The sequence below is a fragment of the Myotis brandtii genome, unplaced genomic scaffold (assembly GCF_000412655.1).
Source record: "Myotis brandtii unplaced genomic scaffold, ASM41265v1 scaffold395, whole genome shotgun sequence".
NCBI classification, from domain to species: Eukaryota; Metazoa; Chordata; class Mammalia; order Chiroptera; family Vespertilionidae; genus Myotis; species Myotis brandtii.
Genome location: NW_005365155.1, coordinates 3,258,942 through 3,260,952, shown reverse-complemented (window position 1 = coordinate 3,260,952; position 2,011 = coordinate 3,258,942). Strand labels below are relative to the sequence as shown.

Here is a 2,011-nt window from a genome sequence, read left to right as displayed (position 1 = left end):
CTCCCAGGCCAGTTACCTTCAGCCTCTCCCTCCTCAGCTCCAAGGCCCTTTCTTTGGCCTCTATAACTTGTTTCCTGAGCCCATTTCTTCTACCACTTTCTTCCTCTGTGACTTCCTAATAGCCCTACCAGACCGCTGTACCGATTTTTCAGTAATTTCCACACAAAGGTGGAATATTGGCGCTAGATGAAAGGTAGATGAAAGGTAGACCTATTTTCTACAATGTCTCCAAGTTCCATCTTATTCTAACCACTTGTTTGCATGTAACTAACATTTTTCTATATCATGTTGGTTTTTTCTCTTTAATGCTCAGGAGCCCAGGTATAGGGGACAGTTAGGTTCAGGGCCTCAGGTCTGGTAGACCTAATTAAATGTTCTCTTATAGTTTGAGTCTTGGCTCTGAATCCTTTCTTAGCCAGAACTCAAGGAAGGAGGTTGTTGAACCAAGATCTGGTCTGACTCCACCAGTGTAACACCCGTTGACGCTGCCAACAATTCCAGTCAATCCCCGTGGTTTTAGAACACCGGCCCTGTTTCCCTACAGAGCTCGAATCTAACAACTATGCTGCCTCCCACCAAAAATGGGTGGAAATAATGCCAATTACATCAGTTCAACAGAGCCACTGAGATCTGGCACCAGGAAGAAACTTAGCCACAAAATCTGTTCCATTTGTTATCTAAGCAAGAAAACTGAAGTCGAGGAAGGTGAAAAACTTGATTCATTCAGCTCTTAAAACAAAAGGAAAAAGAAATTTAAAAGACTCATTAAGGATCAAAGCTACTAACCATTCTATAAGCACTCCTTTCAAGACGTTGACCATCTTCTCCTCAGTCAGAAGATGCAGACGACCTTAAAAATGCTAACAAAAGGAAGACGGTGACATACAATCCAAAAGCATCAACATTAACACACTTTGGAGATTTACCTCTGAAATGAGGGAGAATATGAATAAACACCTAAGTCTGTGAAGACGGAGAGCTGACATTAAGAAAACAGATATTCTGATCTTTCAGTAAAATTACACATCTACTGGGATATTAATGTCTAAACCTTACTTGCAAACAAGTTTACCAGTCAATCCTAATGAAAGCAAGCGGCGTACCAACACCGCTGTGTCCAACCCAGTTTTTAAAATTAAAACATTCGTTGAGCCCTCGTTGGTTTGACTCAGTGGACGGAGCGAGGCCTGCGGACTGAAGGGTCCCGGGTTTGACAAGGATCCGGGCTCCAGCCCCAGTAGGGGGCGTGCAGGAGGCAGCCCATCAATGATTCTCAACATTGATGTTTCTCTCTCTCCCTCCCTCTCCCTCCCTCTCTGAAATCAATAAAAATATATATTTTAAAAAGTAATAAAACATTAGTTGAAAGATTTCTCTTCCCACCCAGGAGTATGATTAAAAAAAAAAAAAGATCCTGGGAGGCAGAAATCACAGGATGGTAGCTCCGAAAGAAGCCTTAAAATTATATATTGAGTCCAATCATCTCATTTTACCGCTGAGACAGGGCCTTGGAAGAGATTAAGCAGTAGCTCCCCGTTCCCTCCCCAAAGGGTACAAGCCGGGTCTTCAGACTTGTGTTCATTTACCAAATAAATGACATTCCCACGGATCTAAACTAAAAGGGAAAAACCCCAGCCCGTGCCCGCCAACCTGACCCTTAGCCTCCTACACCTGGTCCCGGGGCAATGCCCCCGCAAAGGAAATTCACGGCGCAGTCCCCGCGCGCCAGCCGCCTGGCCCCGTCAGAACGGGCCCGAGGGGGTGCGGGACACCGCCTTGTACCCCAGTGGCTGGAGGACAGGCTTCCGGGTCCCTTCACCCGCTTCTCTCTTTCTTCGGGACCCCTACATCTTCCTCGCACCCCACTTTTCCCTCTCGTTCTGGGAGCAGACGCCGCGTACCTCCGCCCACGGAACCAGCAGCACTCCAGCGTCGCCTACAGAGCACGCAACGCGTGACGTCATCGCGTCGGCGACGCCCTGGAGGGTAGGAGGCGGGTGTGGGCGGGGCC

The 2,011-nt window shown here is 47.4% G+C and overlaps 1 protein-coding gene across 2 annotated transcripts in view; it reads right to left on the bottom strand.

The window, feature by feature from the left end:
• GTF2H5 (general transcription factor IIH, polypeptide 5) overlaps positions 1-1,974 on the bottom strand; it is a 9,004-nt gene extending 7,030 nt beyond the window's left edge. The window contains exons 1-2 of one of the 2 annotated variants that reach the window (XM_005872888.2): positions 1,902-1,974; positions 787-860 (exon numbers count right to left, since the gene is read on the bottom strand). In XM_005872888.2, coding sequence (XP_005872950.1) covers positions 787-821 — 35 coding nt within the window. In that variant the 5' untranslated portion in view covers positions 822-860; positions 1,902-1,974. Of the gene's footprint in view, positions 1-786; positions 863-1,901 lie in introns of both variants that reach the window. The other variant, XM_014545068.1, reaches the window with a different exon arrangement.
• Positions 1,975-2,011: the final 37 nt, after the last annotated feature.